We start from the raw sequence: 27,798 nt of genomic DNA, 5'->3' as shown, positions 1-27,798 counted from the left end.
CCTTTTTAAAGAATCCCCTCTGGTTGCTGGCCTCAGAAGGACTATTAGAGGGCAAAAGCAGAAATACAAAGACCACTAGAAAGTGATCACAGAAATCCAAGGCTGACTCAGGTTTAGGCAGGATAATATTGGCATGGTGATGAAAAGCTATTGGTTTAGGGAAATCTATTAATGATAGAACCAATAGGATTCACTGATGGAATGACAGATTAAGTGTGAAAGGGAAGGGCCAGGGATGACTCCAAGGTCTTTGGCCTGAGCAAATGAAAGGACAGAGCTGCCATTTAATGAGATGAGAAAGGCTGTGGGAACAGGTTTGGTCTGGGAGGCAGTGATGGGCAGCATAGAGAATTAAGAGTTGCCTTTAAGAGGTCCAAGCAGAGATGTGAGGTAAGCAGTTGGATATATGAGTCTGAAGTTTTGGGGTGAGATCTGGCTGAAAATATAAATTTGGAAGCCATGAATGGACACATGGTATTTAAAACCATGAGACTGCTGCAATTCACACACCTCAGATACGAGCTGTGTGAAAGTAATAATCCCAAAATGGGTTCTTAAACTGCATTGGCAACTTTTCCTTTCATTTCCATCACTCATATAAATTTAACTTAAGAGAGCTGGTATTATAATGCCTAATACCATGCATTATAGATACTCAGATTTTGGGGGTGAATTACAGACTTTCAGAATAATTGTGACTCCGTAAAACACAGGAGTATCTTGTGCATTTGTTAACTACACTAACCTTACCTCTTCAGAATGCAGCCAAGAACCAAAATAGGTCTTTGGGTAGAGAGAGGCAGTCATGAAATCCATACGATCAAGTCCATGAACTTCATTAACTAGTACAAGTTCCTGCAAATGTTGTTCTGACCCAAAACATGCGAACAGCAGTCTAGGACCATTCAGTTAAACAGGCAGAGAGGCCCACCAAAGCACATATTCTTATTAACACCTTAGAGTATCAATCTATAATACACGGGAAGACAATATAAATGCAGGTAAAATACATATGATAATGATGACAGGAATCTCTTCTTAGCTTCCTTTGTTCCAGGTATTATGCTGGGTATCTTTTAGTATAACTCTCTATTTCTAATCCTTACAATGATCACTGAGAGTATCACTTTCAGAGGAGGAACAGAGCCTTGAGAAGTTTAATATTTTGGTCACAGTCACATCACAACTGGAAGGGCCAGGACTAGAACCCAGTTATGCTGGAATCCAAAGCCAGTATGCTTTAAACTATACCATAAGAAAAGGTAAATTCTATATACTCTTATAAGATGCTCAGGGAATTAGCTATTACGATCATTATCTAAAACATTTAGATTCTTAAACTTGGGAATAAGTTACATGAAGAAAAATTCATACCTTGATGGGGATAAACCAGAGCAGTGAATGATGCTCTACACTCACAATTTGCAAAAATGACATTGATGCAGACTGGCTGCTACACAAAAATACAGAAACAGTATTTTCTTACTTAGCTCAAGAATGATGGACCACTTAGACAAAAATATTCTAATTAAATTTTAATTAATTTTAATTTTAATTAAACACCACAGTTTCTTAAGAACATTATTTGGAATAAAACTGAGCCAAGAAAAAAAAACACTGTTCTTTGAAATTAAATGGGCAGAGTTAAAGAAAAGATCTGAACGTCAGTCTTTTGTCTGAAAAATATCTGAAATTATTTCCAATACTCTTTGATTTTGGTTTAGAATATTAAAGTTTTTAAAATCATCACATCTTAAAACGGCAATGACAGATATAAAGAAACAAAACTGACAAATGATACAAATATCTTACATTTTAGTCATAAGATTAAACTTCTTCCCTCATCAATCTTAAACCAGATGTCAAACAAGTACTGAAATTGATTGGCTTGAATTTCATCCCTACTAATTTTCCAAATAGAGAACCCCAGTACTTTAGATATGACAAATGTCCACGAAATGTTCACCATAGGGCAATTTCATGGCAAACATGGAGAAACAAATGATAAAATCCATCCCAAATCCACAAAGAATGCTTCTCACCCCACCACACCCACTATAATGAATAATTAAACAGCCTATTCCTTTTGGGAGTAGGTGAGAAAGGGGAGAGTTTCATCATTCCATGGCCTCCCTTTAAGGTATCAAAAGGTCTATGCTGATCACCTCTCTTCAACAAACCTGTGCTTGCTTTGTGAGATTCTCTTCCTACTAGCAGGGAAGTCATTACACTTTCAATAACAGCTAGGAAAAAAATAAGCCTTGAGATGCAATTTTACTGTCTCAGGGAAAATCAAACAGCTAATAAATTCCTTTCTAGACACACAAATGGCTAACAGACACTTAAACAAATGCTCAACATCAGTAGGCACTAGGGAAATACAAATCAAAACCACAAGAAGATACCACCTCACACTGGTCAGAATGGCTGAAATTAAGAAGTCAGGAAATGACAAATGTTGGTAAGGATGCAGAGAAAGAGGAACCCTCTTACACTGTTGGTGAGAATGCAAACTGGTGCAGCCACTCTAGAAAACAGTATGGAGGTTCCTTAAAAAGTTGAAAATAGAGCTACCCTACAACCCAGCAATTGCACCATTGGGTATTTTTTTTTTTTTTTTTTTTTGCACCATTGGGTATTTACCCCAAAGATACAAATGTAATAATCCAAAAGGGCACCTGGACCCCAATGTTTATAGCAGCAATGTCCACAGTAGCCAAACTATGGAAAGAACCCAGATGCCCACTTTCAGATGCATGGATAAAGAATATAATGGAATATTACTCAGCCATTAAAAAGAATAAAATCTTGCCATTTGCCATAACATGGCTATAACTAGAGAGTACTATGCTAAGCAAAATAAGTCAGACAGAGAAAGACAAACACCATGATGTCACTCATATGTGGAAGTTAACAAACAAAACTGACAAACATAGGGGAAAGAAAGGAAAACTACAATAAGATGAAAACAGAGAGGAAGGGAAACCATAAGAGACTCTTAATTATAGGAAACAAACTGAGGGTTGCTGGAGGGGAGGTTCATAGCGAAACGGGGTAACTGGGTGATGGGCATTAAAGAGGACATTTGATGGAACAAGTACTAGGTGTTATATGCAACTAATGAATCACTAAACTCTACCCCCAAAACTAATAATACACTATATGTTAACTAAATTGAATTTAAATTAAAAAAAAATTTTTTTAGGGTACCTGGGTGGCTCAGTCAGGTAAGCGTCGGCCTTCAGCTCAAGTCATGATCCTAGGGTCCTGGGATACAGCCCCACATCAGGATCCCTGCTCAGCGGGAAGCCTGTTTCTCCCTCTCCCTCCATCCCGCCCTTCTGCTCGTTCCCACTCTCTCAAATAAATAAAATCTTTAAAAATTTTTATTTTTCAAATTTCTTTCTAAAGATACGGCTCCTTCCTTTCTCATAGACTTCAAAATCTAAATGGTGAAAGACTTTAAGCAACAACTGTAATTATGAGACTCAGAGAATCTTAGAGTTTCTTAATCTAGAAAACAGCACTTTTTTATGACTGTTTAAGGAAAAGACTAACCAGGCCAATTTCTAGAATGTCGTATTAGGCAAGTTTAGAGTACTAAATGTGATCATTTCAGGACACAACCCAATGAAATAAATGTATGATTCTTTTAGAAGAAATCTCTTTACATTTTCGGAACCAAAGTAATGTACCTCCAAAATTGTTCCAACAGCTAGGAAGTTATATACTTAATGAGATGGACACCTAATAACTATATACAGTATGTCCATAATAAAAATTCCTGATTGATTTGTATGATTAAAACTAAAAATAATTCAAGATACTGTTTGGCAAAATATGCCACTTACAGCCTTTTGGGTGACCAAACTCACTTCTACCATCATGCTAATAAGTAAAGCTATATTTCTGAGCTGTATAAAGTACTAGCAATTACCTGTTTCACATGGCACACCATCTTATACATGCTGAGTAAATCAGATTAAGAATTAATGGGTTAATATATAACAGCCACAGAAACAATTATAGGTATGCATGTATACACAGGTTAGTATATACATATGTACACATGCATATGTTACCCAGCTCTGTCCACTGAGAGGGCTTAGAAGCAACGACATCTCAGTAACAGTGATCATACCTAGCTCCAGATCCTGATTCTAAATACCATTCTCCATTAAAAGGAACCAGGGCTTCTTGGAAAAATGGATGGTTCTAGGGGTAGGACAGGAAAAATAAAAGATGAAGCTGGAAGACCTCTGTAGTACCCAAAATAAGTGCTCAAATCTGCATTTTAAACCTTGTTTTTCATGATTAAGACTTTCTGTCAAGTAAAGGAAGAAAATATTATTACCATGAGATTGTACATGAGTGATTAATGAATGTTGTAGCTTCCTTTATTTTACACAAAATATGCAACCCTGCATTCTCTAAGCCCCAACAGTGTGCAGAGTAAAGAGAGGACTCATATAAAAGGCCAGAGAGTTAGGGGTTAGTCACAAAATTAAATCATACCGTGCAAAATTCAAGCTTTTTACCAGTTCATCTAATATGCGGTTATTTTTTAGGTCCGGCTCTGTGACTGTCTAGAAAGGAAAAACAACAGATGGAAAAAGGTCAGAAATCATAAAATAACTTGTCATAATCTTGTTTTGAAAATGTGTGACCCATTCTCCTGAGACTCCTCATCCCACTAAGTCTTCCAGGAAAGCCTCAAAATAAAGTTCATTTATCTCATACTTATATGGAATTTTAAAACAATGAATCAGCATCTGCTGCCTGGAAGTCTGATAAAAGCTCTACACAGCCTCTGATAAAATTGTATATGCCCTGTACCAACTAAGATAAACCCTAATATGAGCAAGAATCTTTATTCAAAATGCCATCCCAAAAATTTCTCCTGAAAAGCAGAACAGAGATGATCTTTTAAGTGACGACTGAGGGAGAGGCATTAGGTGTTCAAAGAAAATTTAAAAACAAAATTGGTGTTCAGGAATCCAACAGGAAAATGACAGATTTCGTAATTATTTGGCATGAATGGTATTCAGTTTATCTCCTTGATGATACCATCTTGGCAATGGCATGACACCAAGCTGTAAAGAGATGAAACATGGAAGCTAAACTGCATCATTTCTTATGTAGGGAAATAGTTCAGAGAAGTTTAATGACATCCTAACACCATGTAGCTCCCAGAGGAACCAAACTAGAACCCAAACCCTTCAATTAGTCCCAGAATCCTTTCTATTAGACCTCATGGTCCCTTCTTTCTTTATTTCTATTTATGTTTACTTGGCCTTTTTACCTACCTTTTCATTTACTTGAAATGCTTCAGAAATTCTAACAACAAATTTTCTACTGTTTTCCCTGAAGGCCTGATTTGGGAAAGAAGTAAGGAATAATTATGGGGGCCCCTTGGTGGCTCAGTTGGTTAAGCATCCGACTGTTGATTTTGGTTCAGGTCACAATCTCAGGGTTCTGAGATCAAGCCCCAGGTCAGGCTCCGTGCTCAGTGCGGAGTCTGCTTGAGTTTCTCTCCTTCTTCCTCTGCCCCTCTCCCCACTCATGCTCTCTCTCTCTCTCTCTTTCTTCTTTCTAAAATACATAAATAAAATCTTAAAAAAAAAAAAAAAAGAAGGGAACAGTAAGGCTGGGTTCAGCCCAATGACCATGATTCTTTGCCTTCCACACAAATACTTAAATACCAATCCTATGCAAATGAATAATCCTACCATCAGATTTTCTACCCAAGGTAAGAAATTAGAAAACATGAGAAGCCATAAAAACAGATCATAAGATTTAAAGAGTGCAACATCCGATCTTAAAATTAGATTCTACTTCCTAAAAGACTGATTACCAGAAATCTTTATGAAAAATTGAAAAAAGCCTAGTTCTCCATATATGTGTTTATATATGTTTTAGAGGTCCTTTTTGAAAATGTCTTTTATGTAGCTTAATTCAATAATTATACCTCTTCCTTTGGGCTTTTGTGTACACATGATACAGAAATATGTGCACCAATCAATTAGGTTTACAAGAAAAAAAAAGGAAAAACTTACCACACAACAAGTTGGACATTGTGTTTTATAGGACAAAAATTTTCTTATACAGAGAGAACAGTCTGCAAAAAGACAAATGCAACGTAATAAGTTAGTTAAGATATATTAATAATATAGGAATCTGAACAAAATCTGACTTAAGCCCTAGAATATTTCCATCATCTAAGGTATATCATTATAATCTCAAAATTCTAACACCTCTATTCTACCTATGCATACCTGCAAAAGTGATGAAACAGCATTTTACGGAGAGGAAAAGATACCAAATAATAATAATCATGAGTCCCTAGGATATCATAACTCCATAAAATATAGGAAACATACATGTAAGACCTCAGATGGATATTGTATAAAATGCCAGATATCCCTGTGCCTAACATTCTAAAATATAAATTTTGAAATAAGACATATACACGTGTTAAAAAATAATATATACCTAGGTTAGCAATTAGGGATTTCTACATCCTAATTCTATAAATGATGTCAATGATCCCATATATAACAAGCACTTTGTGGCAAGCACTTTAAGAAAAGAAAAATATATAAGGGCAGGTTCTTGACCTCAAGGAGCTAACAAAGTAGTGAGGCAATTTCAGTACTATTCAGTGTAATGAATCCTAAGGATTTACGCAAGAAATCAGCATTAACTAAATTCTTCACACCCAAGGCAGTATAAAATGATCTCCCAAAGGGGATCAAAAAATGTGACTAAACAGAATGGTCCCTAATGGTAGCTAATTTGCTAGCAGTCCAAATTCAGCTTAGTGAAGGGTCTCATTAAAAAGGATTCAGTTTACTTAAAGAGGAGGAGGAGACAGTATGATTTGGGGTATAGATATATCCAGGAAATGAACAAGTTGTGGCAGCCTCAGCAAGAGCATCCAGGAGGAAAAATGAAAGAACACATTAAAGGAGAAGATAAAACAGGCAATGGGTTTAAGTTTTGTGGGAAAGCAAAGATGAATAAAGGGGAAATTCCAGTTTATAGGTAAGGAGCTTGAAAGATCACCCCATCTCCATCTAGTAAGAAGTAAAAACACAAAAATCAATTCTAACAAGTAAACAAGTCAAAAGACTGAAAAGGGGCACCTACGTGGCTCAGTTGGTAAAGCGTCTGCCTTCAGCTCAGGTCACCATCTCAGGGTCTTAGGTTCGAGTCCTCCATCAGACTGCCTGCTGAGTCTCCCTCTGCCCTTCCCTCTGCTCGTGATCTCTAATTAGTAAATTAAATCTTTACTAACTAAAATAAAAAGACTGAAAAATCAGCTCTTTCTAGCTCCATCTGAGAACTGAGGTTATGAGACAAACTGTTGCTCCCGAACTACAGAGAGACAGGATAGACACAGAGAATCAGAACTTACCAGAGCAGAAACATCCTCAGGAACCAGAGAAGGAGCCTCTGCTAAAACCAGTGTTGGGGCAGGAAAACCTGAACTGTAATTGGCAAATCGCTAGAAGTTCAGCAGGGAGGAGTCTGAGAGTTAAAAACTCCAAGGGGACAAAGCCACAGTTGGGCCCACACACACATGAATTTTAGCTCCAAGGGTTCTACCAGGGACTCAAAGTGACAATCTGTTTTTTTTTTTTTAATTTTATTTACTTATGATAGTCATACAGAGAGAGAGAGAGGCAGAGACACAGGCAGAGGGAGAAGCAGGCTCCATGCACCAGGAGCCCGACGTGGGATTTGACCCTGGGTCTCGAGGATCGCGCCCTGGGCCAAAGGCAGGCGCCAAACCGCTGCGCCACCCAGGGATCCCTCAAAGTGACAATCTGAAAAATCCTCTGGTCTTTCTGCAGGGCGAGGGGGGAAAGTAATCACTTTGCAATACTCCAGAGCATTCTGTTCTTCTTGACAAAGCCTGCCCTCAAGAGAAACTATTTTACCAGACCCAAGTCTTCTGGGATATGATCAGAGCCCAGCTGACCTCGGGGAAGGGAAATAAGTGACTCAGCTATCTCTACTCATCCTATCCCACCTAAGGGGAGGAACAAACTAAGAAGCACCTGTGAGGTCCACAGTCCAGGGCACAGACTCACTAAATGATAGACGTAATCATAGAACACTGTACTTCTCCTGACATCCCACGGGCACATTACTAAAGGTCTATTTATTACAGTTCCATTTCCCTAGTACATCAGGATTGGTTATTAGGAAAAAACTACAAGGCATACTAAAAAGCAAAAGACATAGTTTGAAGAAACTGAACACATCAGAATCATAGCCAAATATGGCACAAAAGCTGGAATTAATAAACTAGGAATTTAAAACAACTGGACAAAGTTGATGACATGGAATAACATGGTCAATGTAAGAAGAGAGATGGGAATTCTAAGAAAGAATCAAAAAGAAATGCTAGAGATAAGCACTGTAACAGAATGAAGAATGCCTCTGATGGTCTCAGTAGATTAGACACAGCTGAGGGAAAAAAAACGAAAAAAATTTCCTGTCTCTGCCTCTCTGTCTCTCTCAGGAATAAATAAATAAATAAATCTTAAAAAAAGAAAGAAAGAAACCTAGATCTACAATAAACAAAGGAAAAGCACCGGAGAAGGAATACAGGTAAAATAAAAACTTTTATTTTTCTTATTCTTAATTGATCTAACAGGTACGTTTCGTCAAAATAATGGCAGCAAGGTATTAGAGGTTATTTGTGTGTGTACACATACACACATATGTATATTCCTTCCTATGTGCGCTTTTGTAGAAGTGGAATAAATGACATCAATGCTACAAAGTACTGGAGGGAAGAATATTCTGCTTGGGCTGCTATAATAAAATACCATAGATTGTTCCTTAAAGAAAAGAAATGTATTTTCTCATAGTTCTGGAGGTGAGAAGTTCAATATCAAGATGCCAATGTGGTAGGTTTGTGGTGAGAACTCCCTTCCTGACTTGGTAGATGGCTGCCTGCCTACTCACAGTGTCCTCCTTTGGCAGGGGGAGAGAACAAGCTATGTGTGTCTCTTCTTTTAAGGGCGCTATTCCCTTCATCAGGGGCCCACCTTCATGGCCACAACTAAACCTAATTATCTCCCAAATACTATCATATTGGGGATTCAGGGCTTACAAATTCTGGGAGGGACACAATTCAGTCCACAGCATTCTGCAACTTGCCCCCTGAAAATCCATGCCCTTCTCTTGTGTAAATACATTCATCCTATACCACCACTCCCCAAAAGTCTTAATTCATTCCAGCACCTAAATCAGATATAACTGAGACATGAGGTATGATTCATTCTTAGGCAAAAATTCCTCCCCAGGGGGATCCCTGGGTGGCTCAGCGGTTTGGCACCTGCCTTTGGCTCAGGGCGTGATCCTAGAGTCTGGGGATCGAGTCCCACATCGGGCTTCTTGTGTGGAGCCTGGTTCTCCCTCTGCCTGTGTCTCTGCCTCTCTCTCTGTGTGTCTCTCATGAATAAATAAGATAAAATCTTTAAAAAAAACAAAATTCCTCCCCAGATTCATTCTCTTGACTATCAATGTTATTCTCTTCACAGTATACAAAAATCTCTTGGGCAATACTGTAAATCAAGATTTCCCAAACCTGGCTACTCATCCAAATCACTTGGAGAGATTACTGTTGGTTTTCATTTACTTTCCCAGGCCCTACCCTGTCATATTGATTCAATGGATTTTGGTCAGTAATTTGCATCCATAATATGTGATCCTGATTGAACAATAATTTTTTTAAATTACTGTTTTTGCTGTTAGGTTTAACTATATACAACTGTCATTTTTTGGTAAATCAAAAAAGAACAAATATTAGCAATTTCATGTGGTTTAACATAACACTGTGCACTTACTATGTGCTCTGTTTAAGTATGTTTAATATATAATGCCTTTGATCCTACAGCAACCCTGAGGCTGGTACTAATATTAGTCCTATTTTACAATAAGTAAAATGCAGCACAGAGTCCAGCCAATTTGCCCAAGATCACAACGGTAATAAGTGACAAAGGCAAGTACCAGAGCTCATGCTTTTAACATATTAATTATTTAAAATATATACAATTTGGGGATCCCTGGGTGGCTCAGAGGTTTGGCGCCTGCCTTTGGCCCAGGGCGTGATCCTGGAGACCGGGATCGAGTCCCACGTTGGGCTCCCTGCATGGAGCCTGCTTCTCCCTCTGCCTGTGTCTCTGCTTCTTTCTCTCTCTATGTCTATCATAAATAAATAAATAAATAAATCTTTAAAAAATAAATAAAATATATACAATTTGCTTATAAAATATATTTATTATATATGCCTATACAATACAAATAAATACTACTTCATTACAAGATCACATGTACCAGAGTATATATAATGGGACTACTGCCTTCTCTTCTGCATAATCTTGTATGTGTTTTGTTTTCACATATGGAGAACCAGACACAGGCACAAGAGGATCAAGCTCTTGGCTTAATTTCAGTCTACTAGTTTACTACCAAATATGTACTGGTGAACTGCAGACCAGTGTAATGTATTCTCTAGTGAGCAACTATCACATTCCAACCAAAGTAGAACCATTGAAGAGCTCTGAACTAAGGCTTTATTTAAATCTCCTGTCAAGTCTGGTTTTCCTCCCAAAACCCAACTATGAGCTCTGCAGATAGGGTAGGGGAGAATAGAATAAAACAGTGATGTAAAGGGTAGCTTTGGGTGCCCCTAGATGGCTCCATTTGTTAAGTGTCAGACTCCTGACTTTGGATCAGGTCAAGATCTCAGGACCATAAGATTGAGCTCCACACTCACAGGGAGTCAGCCTGAGATTCTCTCCCTCTCCTTCTGCCCCTCCCACAGCTGGCATCCTCCCTCTCTCTCTAGTAAATAAAATAAATAATAAAAAAATAAAAATAAAAACATCCAAGCTTTGGGGAAGGAAGCATTTCTCATCTCAAACAGGATACAGCCAACTGCTAGCTTTCAATTATCAAGAACCTAGCACCCTAACAGTAAAAAACCAATTTCTAAAAGTTAAACCAGTTATTTTTGTGTGTGATCTTAAGGCTTGTATGAGAAAATGAACCATTTCAAAAATAGTTCTAGAGTATCCAGTTAAAAGCAGAAAATCTAGTTCCCCATTTGAAAGGAATAGGTCCTAGAAAGTTGAAAAGGCTGGCCTCTGCCTCCAGTTCTAGAGTTAAATGGCCAGCTAGCTGGTAAGAGAATAATATCCCTACTGACAACCAGCACTCCAGCATTCCCATACATGCAGTTCTGCATAACTGTATGTCCCAGCCATATGTATAGCTATCACTACTCTCCCATCTTATTTCACAGTGCTGCCTCATAAGAATATAAAAGAAGAAAAACACATTATTTGCCTAAAGGAAACTTCCACTGCCTCTTAATTTAGCAAAGGTCAATAAATGGAATACTCCATATTTCACTTAAAAATAAAGAAATTAGGGATCCCTGGGTGGCGCAGCGGTTTGGCGCCTGCCTTTGGCCCAGGGCACGATCCTGGAGACTCAGGATCGAATCCCACATCGGGCTCCCTGCGTGGAGCCTGCTTCTCCCTCTGCCTGTGTCTCTGCCTCTCTCTCCCTCTCTCTGTGTGACTATCATAAATAAATAAAAATTTATTAAAAAAAAATAATAATAAAAAATAAAGAAATTAGGGATCCCTGGGTGGCACAGCGGTTTAGTGCCTGCCTTTGGCCCAGGGCGCGATCCTGGAGACCGGGGATCGAATCCCATGTCGGGCTCCCGGTGCATGGAGCCTGCTTCTCCCTCTGCCTGTGTCTCTGCCTCTCTCTCTCTCTCTGTGTGACTATCATAAATAAATAAAAATTTAAAAAAAATTTTTAAATAAAGAAATTAAATTGCCTTTTATTAAAGCAGAAACCTCAATTAGTTTTGTACATCCAAACCCACAAAACAAAAAAGAAAAATGACTGCTGATCCATCTTTAAAATAGTGGTAATTTAACAATGGCTACAAGGCAAGGATTTCAACTAGGAGTTAATATTTTGAGCATCTTCCATTATCAAGTCAGAAACACTGGACAAGTACAATGAAAACTGGCACTTGAACACATCAATCTATGAGTAAAAACATTTCTCACTCAATGGTGTTTTATAGATTGGAATAAGTCCATTCAATCTCCCAAAAAAGTACTCTTTAAAGAATGGTTTTGGATCAATTTAACTGACTTGCATTCTGCCAATATATCCCACACTCCAATAGTATAAAGTGTCCTTAATAGCAGAACTGCAGATGTAATGTTCATTAACCATATCCAAAAAAGCTAAACAGAGCAAAACAGAATAAAGTTTAAAATGATAAATCCTGAATGTTTAAGGAGCAGCAATAAATGGGTAGGATTCTGGGTCACCAATTCAAGTCAATCCAGGACAACAGTGAAACATGATAGCCAAATCTAGTTCCTATTAATCTCCGTGGACTTTTGTGTCAACAACAATACTACAGACCCAAAGCAACTTTTGGTATTGGAGGAGCCTGTGACAAGTGGTGTTTAGTAGAAAAGGCCTACCAAATCATGAGAGGTACAATATGAAAAATAAGTGCTCATAAAATAATCATCCTGAAAGTACTCCCTACTGACTTCCTCTTAAAGAATGATAACTCTAAGTGACAAAGAAACAAATAATGAAAATAAAAGTAGGGACACCTGGGTGGATCAATGGGTGGGCATCTGCCTTCAACTTGGGGCATGATCCCGGGGTTCTGGGATTGAGTCCTGCAATGGGCTTCCCACAGGGAGCTGACTTCTCTTTCTGCCTATGTCTCTGCTTCTCTCTCTCTCTCATGAATAAACAAATAAAATCTTAAAAAAAAAAAAAAAGAAGTAAAAGCTAATTTTTTCAACTAAGCAGAGTTCACCAAATTCATAAAAAGTGATCTTTCATCTACAGAAGGGATGCCCATCTCTGTCCATGAGAAAGTAATAGGGTCCAGAATTATGATCCTTCCATAAGCAACTAACATGAAATTTACCCTATTAACAAATTGTTACACGTATAGTATTGTTAACCGTATATACATTGTTAGACATAAAGCAAAAACGGACAAAAGTAAAAGGAAAACTAGACAAATCTGTAATATAGTTGGGAGATTTCAACACACCTCTCTCATTATTGATAAAATATAAAGACTACTTAAAGATCACTATCAACCAGCTCGAATATTTGACATTTATAGAATACTCCACCCAACTACAGCAGGATAGACATTCTTTTCAAGTATACATGAAACATTAACCAAGGGGAAAGAAAAAAAAGATACTAACCAAGAAATATCATATGATGGACTATAAAAATGTCTAAGAAAATTTTAAAGAAATGAAATCAGATTATGTTCTCTGACCAGAACATAACAAAATTAGACATTAGTAACAGGAAAACATCAAGAAAACTCCCAAATATTTAAAACAGACTTCTAAATGACTCATGAGTCAGAGAAATCACAAAGCATATTCAGATACATTTTAAATTGACTAAAAATGAAAATGCATATTAAAATGTGTGGGATGTCGCTATAGCAGGCCTTAGAGGAAAATTTATAGCTTCACATAGTTATATGAGAAAAGAAAGATGTAATGTGAAACAAATAAAAAGTATAGATCAATGAATAGAAAAAAGACAAAATATAGAAAACAATGAACTAAATGCTGGTTCCCTAAAATGAGTAATAAAATTGATAAATTAAGGAAAAAAGAGAAAGACATTTCTAGCATATGGGATAAAATAAGACATTGCTACAGATCCTTCAACCATGAAAAGGAAAAAAGTAATAAGGAATAGTATTAAAAAATTCTGTGCCAAAAAACTCAATAGCTAAAATAAATAGATAAATTTAATGAAAGGAATACAAGGTTGTTTTAAAAATCAAAAAGCAATTCTATAATATTATAAAGTAAGATCATATGAACATCTCCATAGATGCAGAAGACACACTTGACAAAATTCAATACCCATTTATATTTAAAAAAAAAAAAAAAAAAAAATCGCTCAGCTAATTAAGAAAGGAACTGCCTCACCTTGATAAATTTATGAAAATGTATTAAAAATATAGGAACACTATAGCTAACATAATATTTAAAAGACTAAATGATTTCCCCACAAAATTAGGACTAAGAAAAATGATGTCCACCCACTTCTATTTAACATTGTACTAGAAATACTAGCCTGTGTAAAACAAATACAAGGCATAGAAATTAGAAAGTAAAAGTGTCTTTATTCACAAATGACATGACTATGTATGTTAAAATTCCCAAAAAAAAAAAAAAAAAATTCCAAAGGCATCGACAATTTTGTTTACCAACAAAATTGGTAAAAGTGAATTTACCAAGATCACAAGATAAAAGGTCAATTAAAAAATTGTATTTCTATGTTCATGGACTGTACAATGAAAACTAAACCATACTGTTGAGAGAAATTAAAGCTATAAAATCAGAGGAATATATCATGTTCATCTGTTGAAGACTCAACATTGTTAATAAGTCATTTCTACCCAGATTGATCTCTAGATTGAGGACAAACCCAATGCACATACCAGCAGGCTTTTTTGTAGAAATTGAAAATCTGAGTCTAAAATTTATATGAAAATGTATATAAAATGCAAAGATCTAAAAGGTCCAATTTATTTTGATAAAGAAAAACAAAATGGGAGGACTTAACATGTCTGACATCAAGACTTACTACAAAGTGACAGTAATTAATACAGTGTGGTATTGGCATAAGGATAAACATAGAGAAAAACAGAAAAGAGTCCAGAAACACACACACACACACACACACACACACACACACACACACACAGAGTTATTGCCCGAGGCTATATTGACTAAGATGGGAAATACTCTTTAAAAAAAAAAAAAGATTTTATTTATTTATTCATGAGAGACACATTGAGAGAGAGAGAGGCAGAAGGAGAAGCAGGCTCCATGCAGGGAGCCTGATGTGGGACTCGATCCCAGGTCTCTAGGATCAGGCCCTGGGCTGAAGGCGGCACTAAACCACTGAGCAACCCAGGCTGCCCAAGATGGGAAATACTCTACCAGGAAATTGAAATGTACAGTATTTTTTTTTTAATTTATTCATGATAGTCACACACAGAGAGAGAGAGAGAGAGAGAGGCAGAGACACAGGCAGAGGGAGAAGCAGGCTCCACGCACCGGGAGCCCGACGTGGGATTCGATCCCGGGTCTCCAGGATCGTGCCCTGGGCCAAAGGCAGGCGCCAAACCACTGCGCCACCCAGGGATCCCCCAGTATTTTAATTATAGTGGTTACATGGTTATCTTTGTCAAACCTCACTGACGCTTGCACACTTTATTATGCATTTAAAATTGATGTATTTTATTATTGTAAGTTACACCTAAATAAAGATCATTTTAACACATATTCAGAAAATCTCCAAAACTTATCTTTACTAATGTCAATCTAATGTAAAAAGGGATTAACAATTATTAAGGTCCTATAACATGCCAGACACTGAGTTCTGTACATTTAATCATCTTCTAAAGTAGAAATTATTCATCAAATGTTTACATTTGAAGAAATGTTAGCATTTGCAAATTCAACCAGCTAGTAAGTGGGAGAGTAGAGTCAAGCCTAAGTATATCTCTAATGCCCATGCCACTACCCACCACCACTCTCTTCGGTCTTTGCTATAGAAACTTTTTACCAAAGCTAACTACTTTCCATCAAAACTGTTTTTTGAGCCTCCCTTTTTGTTTGTTTGTTTGTTTTTTAACCTTCCAAGAAAAATCACTTGAAAATAGCTCCTAAACAATAACAAGTTCTCCACTATGTGTTAAATGCATCAACATACAAAGGCAAATGGGTGCCTCAGATGGTTAAGCCTCTGCCTTAGGCTCAGGTCATAATCCCAGGGTCCTGCATGCTCAGTGGGAATATGAATCTCCATCTCCATCTCCCTCTCCCTCTGCCCCTCCCCTCCTGCATGTGCTCTCTCTATATCTCTTTCTCTCTCAAATAAATAAATAAAATCTTAGAGAATAAAAAATACATAATAAACTCATAAAGCTAAGTACAAGCAAATTTCAATATAGGAGTCTTTCCAGCTTCACACAGAAAGGTAAGTGATAAAATTGTCTATAATACTCTTCAGTGGTAGATTCTCCCACTGGGATTTTTAAAATTTGAATATATTTGAATATATCTTTAAACTTTGAATATTCATGTCAAGGACTACATGATTGAACTACCTATGTGTTTTCCTGTTACAAAACAAAAACTCTGAAATTTAACATTTGCCTAAAATTTGCCTAAAAGTACCAAGCAAATAAAGAACCACGTACAGTGACCAAGATCTTTATTGCTGTAATTTTACTAAAGGCATATAAATATCCAAGAGGGGACATAAGAAAAGAATACGGGAGAAGATGGGATTTGAGATGAACACAAAAAGAAGAGATTTACAGATAGCCCAAGGACAGCTGACATCAGGAACATTCTTTGTCCTACAGACTTTCTTAACTCATGGGTCTTAACTGAGAACCACAGTAGATGATAGTTCCAGGAAAACGCACTTTTGCCATCTTTGCTTTTAATAGCAAGAATTAGTACTACCAGACCTCTGTTGGCAATATTACTCCTTCAAGTGTTCTTCACTCCCATCTCTGGCCCCAGGAATATTCCCCTGGAGAAATGAGTGTGATGATGACTAAACAGGAAACCGATGCTATCGCTTCTACCATCATCTTCAAACCCAAAAGACAGTCTTCATAATGTACAGATTATGTGTTGGAGTAGATCCTCTCACAGATCAGAAAAACTGGACCGAGAAAGCTCACGTTTGAAAGTTACCTAGAGGGTGTCTGTCACTGGGGAGAATTGTAACCAGACATGCTCACTGCTTTCACTGTTGACAATGGACTAAAATCTTGGGAGCTTGAATGATGGAGACGTTATTACAAAGAGAAGCTCAGGACAGTTGTCAATGAAGGCTTAATTTCAGTGTTCCCATATGTCTTAAGTGCACATATTTATAATTTTCACTTACCCCAGGATAAACTTAAAATTGATTCATAAAAAATTATCTTTTTCCAGACTTCCAAGAACACAGAAATTTGTGAAGAATAGTATTTTTACTTCTTAAATGCTTTTTTCTCCTCCTGATTCTACTCCTCAACATTATCTGTTAACGGAGTTTTGTGCATATCCTTTTGGGGTGTACTGGCAAATAAACTGATATGCAAGCAGTCTCCTGGACCCATACATTAGCTACAAACTTCCTATGCAGTAACATGCTTATATATAAATTATTTCTAATTTTTCTACCCAATTTGTTGAAATAGTCCTAGTAGTTCCATTTCATTGGAATTAAGGATATCCAAAATTTATATTTTGAGTCAAAAAGTAGGTTTTCCCAAAATTGTAAAGATTGTCATCAATCTTGTCACCGAGTATTTATCTATGAGACTTCTGTTTTCCAAAATCTATAAATATTAGATGTCAATGTTTTAATCTTTGACAATATAATATTACAAAGAAATGGTTTTTCTTCTCTTATTGCTCAGTTCAAACATCTTCATATGTCATTAAACCTTACTAGTCATTGTTATTTCATTTTCCTCTATGTGTGTGTGTGTTTCATTTCCCTTAGAATGTTAGTGTCCTTGTTACTGGTTTCTAAGAGAGCATTTATGAGTAAGGATGTCAACTATTTGCCATACGTTGCAAATGAAATACCACGTTTTCTCACCAACACTTTATAGTGATGTTTTACCTTTTGGTTGTACAGAAGTTGCATGTTAAAATATAATAATTTTCTGCTTTAAAAAAATAGGTATCCAAGAGGAAGGAGCCAACAGGGAAAAATAAATGTGTACTCACATTTGGTGTTAAATTAACACTATCTTATATAAAAATCACATTTTTACTAACTCACAGAGACAATGCATACTTACAGTTATGTGAACACTGAGGAATCATCATTGCAATGTTGAAATAGTCAAAGCAAATTCCACAGCGCAGCAAATCATCTATTGTCTGAAATGCAAAAATACATATATACCTATCAGAAAAACACCAAGACTGGAATGTCTACCACAGAACTCTTTTTCCATCCCCTAAAAAAAAAAAAAAAACAAAACTTAATAGTACTCTTTTGTCAAATACAAACTCAGAATTAACTCCACATTAATTGTAAGGAATCTTGACAAATCAAGAAAAACCTTCTCATTTGTAACTGACACATTCAAATGTCAAGTTACTGAAAAAGCTTTCGAGAGACAGAGTTGACAATGTACAACTTCCTGTTCCACAGCATCAACCCTTTACAAAAGGGCTACTCCATTCCTGTTCCATTTCCCATGTGTTTCCAGCTCCTACTCCAAGCTTCTTCCACTTCAGACCCCATTCCCAGTCACGATTGAGTGAAAGGTACCAATAACCATTCACCACACAGATTAAGAACAAAAATCAAACAATGTTAAAGCCAAACATTAGAAAGTGTTTTGTTAAAACCCTTACTTCACAAATGAGGGAACACGCACACATACTAGGCATGAGTCAAGCCAGGACTAAATTTCCTATGTCCCTGCTGGCAGTCAGTCCAGTGCTTTCTGCACAGTATCACATGGTAAATACGATATGGTGGAGCCAACTGAGGAAGGCCTGGAAAAAGCTGGAGCCAGTGACAGCAGAAGAAGGTAAAGACGTGGTCAATCTGGGAAGTTAGACAGGTGTGTGTCAGCCTGGAATGCAATCCAAATAGGAAAGGGTCTATACTCACAATGCAAAATCTTCTAAATCATTTAAAATAAAATGTTACTCCATTCAGTAGACTACTGGAGCAGATTTTAAGAGAAAAAGAAAAAAAAAAAGAGCGAGTTCACTCACATAATAATACAGAAAGATTGCCAAAATAAGCACAAGAAAGAAGGCATGCTGATTTTGTTAAAAAGAGAGAGCAGAATAAAAATGTATTCTATTTTTACCTTGTATACATACAAAGAAATTCCGAAAAGATACACAATGAAGTAATAAATTATAGTAATGGATCAGAAAACTGGATAAAGGACAGGTTGGGAGGGAGTTTCATATTTTTTCAGCCATGAGTGTATCACCTAAATTTTCAAAATACAAACAAAAAAGACCAATGTCACTAACAGTCTATATGATGAAATATTACGTAGCCATTAAAAAAAAAAGTTTCAAAGAATCATTAATGCCATGGGGAAAAAAAAATCAGAGAACAAATCTACAGCAATACATTACAATAAACTATCCAGTTTAATCTCCATAACAATCTTCTGAGGTCTATAGCATCTGTATCTCATTTTTACAGATGAAGCCTATAGTGCTTTTAAGTGGCTGAATCAAACCCAAGAAGTTGACTCCAAAGTGATCCCAAATTTTATTTTTTTTTTTGAGCCCAAATTTTAAATGCATATACACATCACACACACACATTAAACAGAGAAAACATTAAACCATGGTAACCTCTGGATGGTGGTAGGGTGATGGGTAACTTCCATTTTCTCCTTTATCTTAATCTAAATTTTAATTTTCTACTTATATACACATACTCCATTTATAAGTTGTCAAAACCAAAATTACCTGTTACTATAAAATCAGGAAAATAAACATGAAAATGCCAAATCTTCCATTATTTTGGATGGTAAACTACCACTGACACAAAAAAGCTAGAGGACTGTGTTGAACATCAATTAAGAGCAGAGGTAGGGCTGGAAGTCAGAGTGCTTTCTTCTATATAACTATCCTTTCTGGAGGAGTGGTTCTGATACATACTGGCCAAGATCTGTGGAATGTCACACTGTATCACACGAGCTATAACATTCTTATCCAAATTTCTAGTCATGCCCTTTCAAGACCATAACATGCACTGCAGTAAATCAGAGTGGTCAAATGACTGCTCTAGGATTTTTTCAACTTAGAAGAGGGGAAGTGGAAGGGGGAAGTAGGCAATCAATGAAAAGACTTAATAATTAGTGGAAAGGTTCTTAAGTTTTTGGGGTCACAGATCCCTTTAAATATATAAATAAAAACCATGAACTCTCAGAAAAACATACAAACAAAAATTTTATAAATAATTCTGGATATGAAAGTCTTTCTATGAATCCTAGGTTAGCAACCATGGTTGTAGAATCCGATTTCTATTTCGTGTAAGAAAGAATTTCAAATAGAACTACTTCTGGGAGCAGCTAATTCCTTGTCCCTGGAAAAAGTTCAAGCAAAAACTAGATGAGAAATTGGTAGGTGTATAATAAAGGGATTAAAAAACATTGATCACTGGAACAGGATAGAGAGTCCACAAATAAATCCATACCTCTACAGTCAGTCAATCTACAGCAAGGGAAGCAAGACTACACAAAGGAGAAAGAACAGTCTTTTCAACAAATGGTGTTGGAAAAATTAAACAGCTACACGCAAAAAAAATGAAACTGGACCACTTTCTTATACCATATACAAAGTAAGTTCAAAGTGGATTAAAGACTTAAATGTGAGTCCTGAACCCATAAAACTCCTAAAAGGAACAACAGCCAGTAATCTCTTGGACATTACCTTAGCAACATATTTATAGCTATGTCTCTTCAGACAAGGGAAACAAAAGCAAACATCAACTATTGGGAAAACATCAAAATAAAAGGCTTTTATCCAGCAAAAGCAACCATGAAGAAAAAAAGGCAACCCAGGGAATGGGAGATGTTTGCAAATGATATATCCAATGAGGGGTTAATATCTAAAATAAAGAATTTACACACTCAATACCAAAGAAAGCCCCTAAATAATCCCATTTAAAAATGGGCAGAGGTCCTGAATAGACATTTTTTCAAAAAAGATATACAAATGGTCAACAGACACAGGGAGAGATGCTCAACATCACTAATCATGAGGGAAATGCAAATCAAAACTACCATAAGGGGATCCCTGGGTGGCGCAGCGGTTTGGCGCCTGCCTTTGGCCCAGGGCGTGATCCTGGAGACCCGGGATCGAATCCCATGTCGGGCTCCCGGTGCATGGAGCCTGCTTCTCCCTCTGCCTGTGTCTCTGCCTCTCTCTCTCTCTCTCTGTGTGATGACTATCATAAATAAATAAAAAATTTTAAAAAAAATTAAAAAAAAAAAAAAACTACCATAAGACATCATCTCATGCCAGTTAGAATGGCTAGTATCAAAAAACAAGGAATAACAGGTGTTGGTGAGGATGTAAAGATAAGGGAGCCCTGCTGCACTGTTGGTAGGAACGTGTAAATTGCTGCAACCACTATGGAAAACACTATGGAGGTTCAAAAAGTTAAAAACAGAAATATTACATGATCCAGTAATTCCACTACAAAGTATTTACCCAAAGAAAATGAAAACACCAATTTGAAAAGACATATGCAATATGTTTATTGCAGCATTATTTACAATAGCCAAGATAGGGAAGCAACCAATGTCAGTGGTTGCATAGAGAAGATGTGGTACATATATATATACAATGTAATATTACTCAGCCATAAAAAAGAATAAGATCTTGCCATTTGTGACAACACGGATGGACCTAGAGGGTATTATGTATGCCAAGTGAGTAAGTCTGACAGAAAGGCAAATACCATACCATTTCACTTTTATGTGGAATCTAAAAAACAAAACAAACAAAAAAGCCAGACTCTTAAATACAGAGAACTTGTGGTTGCTAGGAAGGTGAGAGGTGGGCAAAACAAAGAGTATTAATAAGTACAAACGGTAAAAATAAAATACAGAGCTATTAGAAAAATAGAAAACACTAGCAGGGGCTGGCTTTCCACCATGATTCTAATATGGGCTCAATCAACTCCATCTCTGCACACTCTTGGGTGCTGAACCCTATATTCAATGCTGTGGTGAGACATCAAATCCTGCCTCTAAGTACATGGAATCTGCCTCTAAAGAACACTGTGGAAGTCGTGGTAAAATAAGCTTAAATCTACAAACCAAGAAGCTTTACAAGCCGCAGAGCTTTGACTTCCTTTATCCAATTCAATCTTCCAAATAACAAATAAAAATGGGGGAAAGAAATACTTACTGCATGTTAAGTACTAATGATAATAATAGAGGGGCAGCCCAGGTGGCCCAGGGGTTTAGCCCCGCTTCAGCCCAGGGCGTGATCCTGGAGACCCGGGATCAAGTCCCACATCTGGCTCCCTGCATGGAGCCTGCTTCTCGCTCTGCTGTGTCTCTGCCCCTCTCTCTCTCATGAATAAATAAAATCTTTTTTAAAAAATGATAATAATAAAGACATATTAACTGAATGCTTACTACCTTCCAGATACTTAGAACCTTCAACCAATTAGATAATCTCTGAGCATGTTCTATGTGTCAGGCACTGGTAAGCATAGTGAATAATAAGCCAGACAAGATCCCTATCTACACACATCAACTCATTTAACCAATCCCATAAACTATTTCTCTTTGTCTCCACTTTATAGTTGAGGAAATTCTGGCTCAGAGAGGTTAAGTAACCCACTCAAGATCACACAGTTAAATAAGAGCCAGCGGCTAGATTTAAACCAAGACCACTGGATCTCAAATCTATGTGCTCCTCCACCGTACTTTTTTTTTTTTTTTTTTAAAGACACTATCTATAGGATCCCTGGGTGGTGCAGGGGTTTGGTGCCTGCCTTTGGCCCAGGGCACGATCTTGGAGACCTGGGATCGAGTCCCACGTCGGGCTCCCGGCATGGAGCCTGCTTCTCCCTCTGCCTGTGTCTCTGCCTCTCTCTCTCTCTCTCTCTCTCTCTGTGTGTGTGTGACAATCATGAATAAATAAATAAAATCTTAAAAAAAAAAAAAAAAAAGACTATTTACTCATGAGAGAGAGAGAGGCAGAGACACAGGCAGAGGGAGAAACAGGCTCCATGCCGGGAGCCCGATGTGAAACTCGATCCTGGGACTCCAGGATCAGGCCCTGGGTCAAAGGCAGGCGCTGAACCGCTGAGCCACCGAGGCGTCCCTCCTCCACGGTACCTTGACCCCAAGGTCACAACTCCAAAACGACATGTTTCCTAGATGCTTCCACAACGTCAGCTTTTCACCACGGGGCCATCTCAAGTCCTCAAGCACTGTGGATGACCCTGGTGATGGCAAGAAGAAACGCCTTATACTTCTACTAACCTTCCCCAAATCCCTTCACTTACTCCTCAAAGTCAGTCTTCAGCGTCAGTGGGACAGGTACCGTAATCCCCAAATCTACAAAAATGAGGAACAGAACCAGAAAGTGACCTTGCACGCAAACAGAAATACACAATTACGGAGCACGAGGGGGGAAAAAAAGCAAGCGACCGATGCTTAAGCTCGCACGGCCCAGCGTGTGTGTTTGCTGCTGCCGCAGCGCAGCAGGAACCCAGGGCTCACGGCCACTGTAACCGGGCCTGGGATGCCTTGGCCAAAAACAAACCAGTGTCACTGAAGGGAAAGGATGGAATGAGATGAAAGGCTGGAGCAGAGCCTGAGCCCTGGTCTCCTCGTTTCAGAGGGAGGCGCACGAGTGTCAGGCGTTGGGGCACGTCCGGGAGGCGCCAGGGCAAGCCAGCGCTAGGGGATGGGAGACGAGGCAGCAGGCAGAGCAGGTGCGCCCCCGTCAGCCACTGCCGCTGTCACTGCGGGGGGGGGGGGGGGGGCGTTCCCCTCGAGGTCATTGCTACTCTCGTGGCTGAACGGCTCGGCGCCGGTGCCCCCCACAAGGGACCGAGGCCGGACCCCGCCACTTCGCAGCAACAGGAAACCGAGGCCCAAACCACCGGGTCGCTGAGCGGCAACCGGCCCAGCTCGCGGCGCCCGTCTCCTCCTCTTGCCCTCTCAAGGCGGGGCTGGCCTCCGGCGGACACCCCGGTGCACCCAACCTCCCCCCGAGCACTCACCTTCATGACCGCCAGGCCTGGAGGCCACCGAGACTCGACTAGGGAGTCCATGGTCTGCCCTGAGGAAGCTGGGGGGCTCGGCACCCACTGGCCTCCCGCGCTCCGCCGCTACTCGAAATTCCCCGCGCTACGCATGACAGCATCAGCCAGCGACGCGCCTGAGGCGAGCGCGGAGCCTGCTGGAAGTTGTAGTACGTGGGCGGAGCGCAGCCAAAGACGCTCTCACTGCGCACGCGCGGAGCTTCCCTTGGCCTCTCCGAGCCTTTAAGCGGTTAAAAAGCACACATCGAGCTTCCCTAAGGTGGCTCGGCGGTTTGGCCCCCCTGCCTTCGTTCCGGGGTGTGATCCTGGAGACCCGGCCTCGAGTCCCACGTCAGGCTCCCTGCACGGAGCCTGCTTCTCTCTCTGTCTCTCATGAATAAATAAAATCTTAAAAAAAAAGCGAAAAAAATAAATAAAAAATAATAATAAAAAAATAAAGCGCACATCAGGTTTTGCACACGAGTAGAGTCACAAATAAGGGCCTCTGGACTTTAAATAGTTCTTTCTTTTCTCAAGATAAAATTTTAATTTATTTTACTTTTCTGCAGGGATAAACCACCTTAACTCTGGCATGTTGCCTTTCAGATATTTCCTGTGCAGATATACAAATAATTGCTCCCCCCCATATCATTACATTAAATACATAGCTTTGTCAACTTGAGTTTTCTATTTATTTAACTATACATCTTAAGACCTCTCCATATTAATGATGTACATATTTACCTCATTCTTTTCAATAGCCACGTAGTCTATAACATAGATGTATCATAATTTATTAACCTGGTCCCATACTGTAGGACATTTAGGTTATTTCCAGTTTTCCATTATTGCAAAGAGTTGCAATGAACACACTATATGAACCTTGGCGCGTTTGGGCCAAGATATCTGGGGGATGATTTCCTATCAATGGAATTACCGGCTCAATTTGTGAATTTGTGTACTCTTTTAAAATTATGATAACTAGCACTAAATGATTTTTCAAAAAGGCTGATTTATACTAATACATTTATACATTTATACTCTCACCAACCAGTGTAAGAATGCCTGTTACCAAAAAAAAAAAAGAAAAAAAAATGCCCATTATGCAAATGTGAAGCTGACCAGCACACCACCCAGTCTGTGTATTTGACTCAGCACTCACCCACTGCCTTATGAGGGTCTCCATTGCATCAGGTCTCATAGCCAGTAAGTTTAGTTACATTGCTCAAGGGAGACCCCTGCTACTTGCCACTGGTACCCCACATGGTCCAGGCATTCATTCATTCAACAAATACTTTTTTTTTTTAAAGCACTTACCATTGTTCAAGCACTTGAGCTACCCTCTGAAACAGGCAGAGGTAAAGTTGTTGCCATAATACAGATAAAGACGCTGAGGCTCAGAGAGGTTAAGGCTTCACTTCTTTGAACTGTCTTCACAAGAAACTCTGGCACCCAATTGATTTTTCCCAACCTATGCCCAAATATTCATTGAACAATAATAATATTAACAGCATTTGGACAAAAAGGACTTTTAATACTTATTGCAATAATAACTGACATTCATTACGTGCTTGCATGTAAAGCATTGTTGCAGTGTTTTTAGATAATTTGACTTATTTCAGACTCACTCCAACCAAATTAAGAAAGAGAACTAAAAAGATAACTCGTTTAGGGCATTCTGCTGGCAGGTGGAAGAGGAAGGATTTGAATTCAGGCAGTCTGGCTTAAAAGTCCATATTAACCACTACAGAAGAGTCTCACTAAAAAAACAAACAAGGGCAGCCCTGGTGGCGCAGTGGTTTGGCGCCGCCTGCAGCCTGGGGTGTGATCCTGGTAGACCTGGGATCGAGTCCCACATCAGGCTCCCTGCATGGAGCCTGCTTCTCCCTCTGCCCGTGTCTCTGCCTCTCTCTCTGTGTCTATGAATAAATAAACAAAACCTTTTAAAAAAATAAAAAATTAAAACAAAGAAACAAGGGAGATCCCTGGGTGGCTCAGTGGTTGAGCATCTGCCTTTGGCCCAGGGCGTCGTGATCCTGGAGTCCCGGGATCGAGTCCTACGTCGGGCTCCGGGCATGGAGCCTGCTTCTCCCTCTGCCTGTGTCTCTGCCTCTCTCTCTCTCTCTCTCTCTGTCTATCATGAATAAATAAATAAAATATTAAAGTAAGAATAAAAAAAACAAACAATAACAACAACAGAAAACAAAACCCCCACACCTCATCATGAGAATTATTCCCATTTTATAGATGAGGCAACTGAGTCTCAGAGAAGCAGAGGGACTCATTCATGATCACAGTTTGTCAGTGGCAAAGTCCAGCCTGGAATCTGGTTTTTTTAATCCCAAACCATAAAGGATCATCCTCCGACACTTTACTGAGGAATAATTGGGCAGACAAGACCAAGGGCTAGAGGTTTGAGGCTCTCAGGATGCCTTCCTTTGTGGGGCTCCAACAGGTTGGTGGGGCGTGGCCGAGAGGAGTGGAGCATGGAAGGCTGCAAAGGGTTTGTATCAATCAGAAAAGGGCATACAAATGAACTCCTCCAGTCCTTGATGGTATTGCCCAGGAAGCAGGTAGTGGGGTGGGGGACCCGCGCTTGGAGAGACTAAGACCAGGTCCCATGCCTGATTGCACTAGTCATCTTTCCTTTTTAGTACTTATAGGTTCAAGATGACAAAGACTGAGAAAGTGAGAGGAAAAGAAGAGGGAGAAAAGAAAAAGAATAAGGACGGGCGGGGGGGGGGGAAGAGAAAGAAATGCATTCTTCCCACTGAGTCAACCATGAAGACAGACTTGGGATAGCCATCACTTGTGGGTCCTGGGCTCCAGATCCATCTCTCCGTCTCTGGAGAGCCCCCGGGGCAGCGCCCAGTGCCATCCATCTTCGAGTTCCTGCCACCAGCTGCTCAGCGAGACTGAAGGAGTGAATGACCAGAATCAGCCCACATCCCCGTGAATCTTTCCCTCACAGGCTGAACCATGTACACCTCCTGCCCTCTTCGGCAGCACCTCAAGCCCACTTCTGGGCCCAGGGAGGAAAGTCCAAGCAACAGCACAAGGAGGTTCTGAAAGCAGCTTTGACTTCAGGACAAGGCATCTGTCTTGCCCTCCCCACGGTATTTATCTGCCCCCTTGGAGCCAATCTGCCCTAACAAGCTGCTGTTTTCATGGACATTCTCCTTCTGTTAGATCAATAAAGAGACTTTACTTCTTATTCGGGAGTGAAACAAAACGTTCCATATCAAAAAGCCGGCTGCTCAGTAGAATCTCTCTTTGCACTTAGCCCAAAGTGAAGGTCTGGGGTACGGCCACCAGAGAAAATATAGGATGCCCTGTAAATTTCAATTTCAGATAAACACCAAACAATTTTTAATACAAATATATCCCAAATATTGTACACGACATATTTATACTTTAAAAAAGATTCACTGGAGGAGACAGGGGGTCCTGGCTGGCTCAGTCTGTAGAGCATGGGACTCTTGATCTCGGGGTTATGAGTTCAAGCCCCACATTGGGCAGAGATTACTTAAAAATAAAATAAAATCTTTAAACAAAAAAGATCCACTGTTTATCTGAAATATAAATTTAACTGAACATCTTATAGTTTTATTTGCCAAATCTGACAACCTTAATCAGGGAAATATCCTCCCTGGGGGGAATGGGGGGCAGCCTGGCTGCTCCCTGAGGCTTCCCAAGGCCCCGCTGGGTTCCTCTGCAGTGTCTCTCTTCATCACATTCCTCTCTGTTCCCCATGCTCTTCCCCTGAGGACCCGTCTGTGCTCTGGTCATGGGAGGGAGGACACTGAAGGAGCTCAGGACTTAGCCCTTCTTTCCCCTTTTCCTCCCTTCTTCCCCTCCCCCATTGAGCCGCTACTTACCTGTGCCAGGTGCTGGAAC

At 39.1% G+C, this 27,798-nt stretch overlaps 1 protein-coding gene across 7 annotated transcripts in view; it reads right to left on the bottom strand.

Annotated features, from left to right (window-relative positions):
- RAD18 (RAD18 E3 ubiquitin protein ligase) overlaps nt 1-24,042 on the bottom strand; it is a 107,264-nt gene extending 83,222 nt beyond the window's left edge. For 3 of the 7 annotated variants that reach the window (XM_077857969.1, XM_077857970.1, XM_077857975.1), the window contains exons 1-5: nt 23,881-24,040; nt 17,942-18,023; nt 6,057-6,118; nt 5,307-5,372; nt 4,516-4,586 (exon numbers count right to left, since the gene is read on the bottom strand). In XM_077857969.1, the coding sequence (XP_077714095.1) occupies nt 4,516-4,586; nt 5,307-5,372; nt 6,057-6,118; nt 17,942-18,023; nt 23,881-23,931 (332 nt within the window). In that variant the 5' untranslated portion in view covers nt 23,932-24,040. Of the gene's footprint in view, nt 1-4,515; nt 4,587-5,306; nt 5,373-6,056; nt 6,119-17,941; nt 18,024-23,134; nt 23,210-23,880 lie in introns of all 7 variants that reach the window. The other 4 variants (XM_077857974.1, XM_077857973.1, XM_077857971.1 and 1 more) reach the window with 4 other exon arrangements.
- Between the last annotated feature and the right edge of the window lie 3,756 nt (nt 24,043-27,798).

This window comes from Canis aureus, chromosome 19 (assembly GCF_053574225.1).
Source record: "Canis aureus isolate CA01 chromosome 19, VMU_Caureus_v.1.0, whole genome shotgun sequence".
Taxonomy (NCBI): domain Eukaryota; kingdom Metazoa; phylum Chordata; class Mammalia; order Carnivora; family Canidae; genus Canis; species Canis aureus.
Note: the sequence above shows the minus strand (reverse complement) of the source record. Positions and strands in the feature narration are given on the sequence as shown.